We start from the raw sequence: 1535 nt of genomic DNA, 5'->3' as shown, positions 1-1535 counted from the left end.
GGGGAGGGAGGGAGGGAGGGAGGGAGGGAGGGAGGGCATACTTGGTCCGAGCAAACCCAGTCTTGGTGCTGTTGCAGAGAGTGTTGAAGTTGCCCGTGCCGAACTTGAAGTTGGGATGCTTCGGGTTGGACAGGCTCTTCCGAAGCTGCTGCGCCCGCCACCCGTCCGACTGGAGGTTCTTGACATGCTCGTTCTCAACTGCCAGCACCTCTCGCTCCGTGCTGTCCTCGCGGAAGAGCGGGCTGATGAAGAACTGCGCAAAGATGTCCAGGGCCTTCTCAAAGTGCTGGGGGACAATGTCGAAGTGATAGTTGGTACTCTCCGCTGCTGTGTACGCGTTGGAGGAGCCGCCGTGCTGGGAGAGGAACGAGCTGTACTGGTTCTCGTCCGGGTACTTCTTGGATCCCATGAAGAGCATGTGCTCGAGGAAGTGAGCAAGTCCTGGGAAGGCCTCGGGGTCGGAGAACGATCCCACCGACACGTCCATGGACGCCGCTGCTCGGTCCGCCGTCGGGTCAGAGACGGTCAAGACCTTGAGCCCGTTGGGCAGGATGAAGAAGCGGTAGTCCCGAGCGTCTGAAGGAGACTTGATGATCTTGACGCTCGACTCGTCCACGTTCAGGTCAGGGCTCCATCCCGAGAAGGGGTTGTACACCACAGCGAACGAGACGGCCGCGGCTACAAGTAGGATGGCAATGATGGCGAAGAGAGGCTGAAGGTACTCAGCCCTCCTCGAGCTCTTCCTCTTCCTCTCAGGGTCCATCCCCTCTGCTTGAGGAGCAGGAACATAGTTTCCTTTGTTGTCAGAGCCCATGTCCATGTCCTGACCCTCCGAGGTGAGGGAGGACCGTTGGTTTCGCTGCCTCAAGTTGGCAATTGTGGGCCCTGGAGCATGAACGAGGGCGTCGATGCCTGTGAACGAGAAGTTCTTAGTCATGAAGCATGCCATTCATGTCATGAAGCTTGAGTTCCTTCCCTTCTGTCGTCATCAGACATCTACCTTCCTCTCTCCCTCTCCCCCTCCAAGTGCCAACACCCTTCCATTTCTCGCACTCGCTCTCGCTCTCACTATCGCCCTCCTTCTCCCTCTCCCTCACTATCAATCTCACTCTCACTCTCTCGCTCTCGCTCTCCCTCTCTCTTTTTCTCTCGCCCTCGCCCTCGCCCTCGCCATCGCCATCGCCCTCGCCATCGCCATCGCCATCGCCATCGCCATCGCCATCGCCATCGCTCTCCCTCTCCCTCCCCCTCCCCCTCCCTCTCGCTCTCGCTCTCGCTCTGCCTCTCCCTCTCGCTCTCGCTCTCCCTCTCCCTCTCTCGCTCTCGCCATGGCGAGGCCATCGCTCAGGCCACTTCTCTTCTCTTCTTGTCCGTTCAATGAGGAGTTCATCATATCTCCTGCTTATACAAGACAGTCTCGGCAAATCAAACGTGAGACACATTCGTATATTCGTGCGTGCGTGCGTGCGTGCGTGCGTGCGTGAGTGAGTGCGTGAGTGCCATTGTTTGTGGAGACTGGGTTGTGATTGGAAACA

At 58.4% G+C, this 1535-nt stretch overlaps 1 protein-coding gene across 1 annotated transcript in view; it reads right to left on the bottom strand.

The window, feature by feature from the left end:
* Window positions 1-586, bottom strand: part of GUITHDRAFT_45298 (hypothetical protein) — a gene marked incomplete at both ends in the record, with an annotated part of 6046 nt that extends 5460 nt beyond the window's left edge. The window contains one exon of the mRNA XM_005825194.1: window positions 57-586. Within this exon, the coding sequence (XP_005825251.1) occupies window positions 57-586 (530 nt within the window). The remainder of the gene's footprint in view (window positions 1-56) is intronic.
* Between the last annotated feature and the right edge of the window lie 949 nt (window positions 587-1535).

Source organism: Guillardia theta (genome assembly GCF_000315625.1).
Source record: "Guillardia theta CCMP2712 unplaced genomic scaffold GUITHscaffold_86, whole genome shotgun sequence".
NCBI lineage: Eukaryota > Cryptophyceae > Pyrenomonadales > Geminigeraceae > Guillardia > Guillardia theta.
Note: the sequence above shows the minus strand (reverse complement) of the source record. Positions and strands in the feature narration are given on the sequence as shown.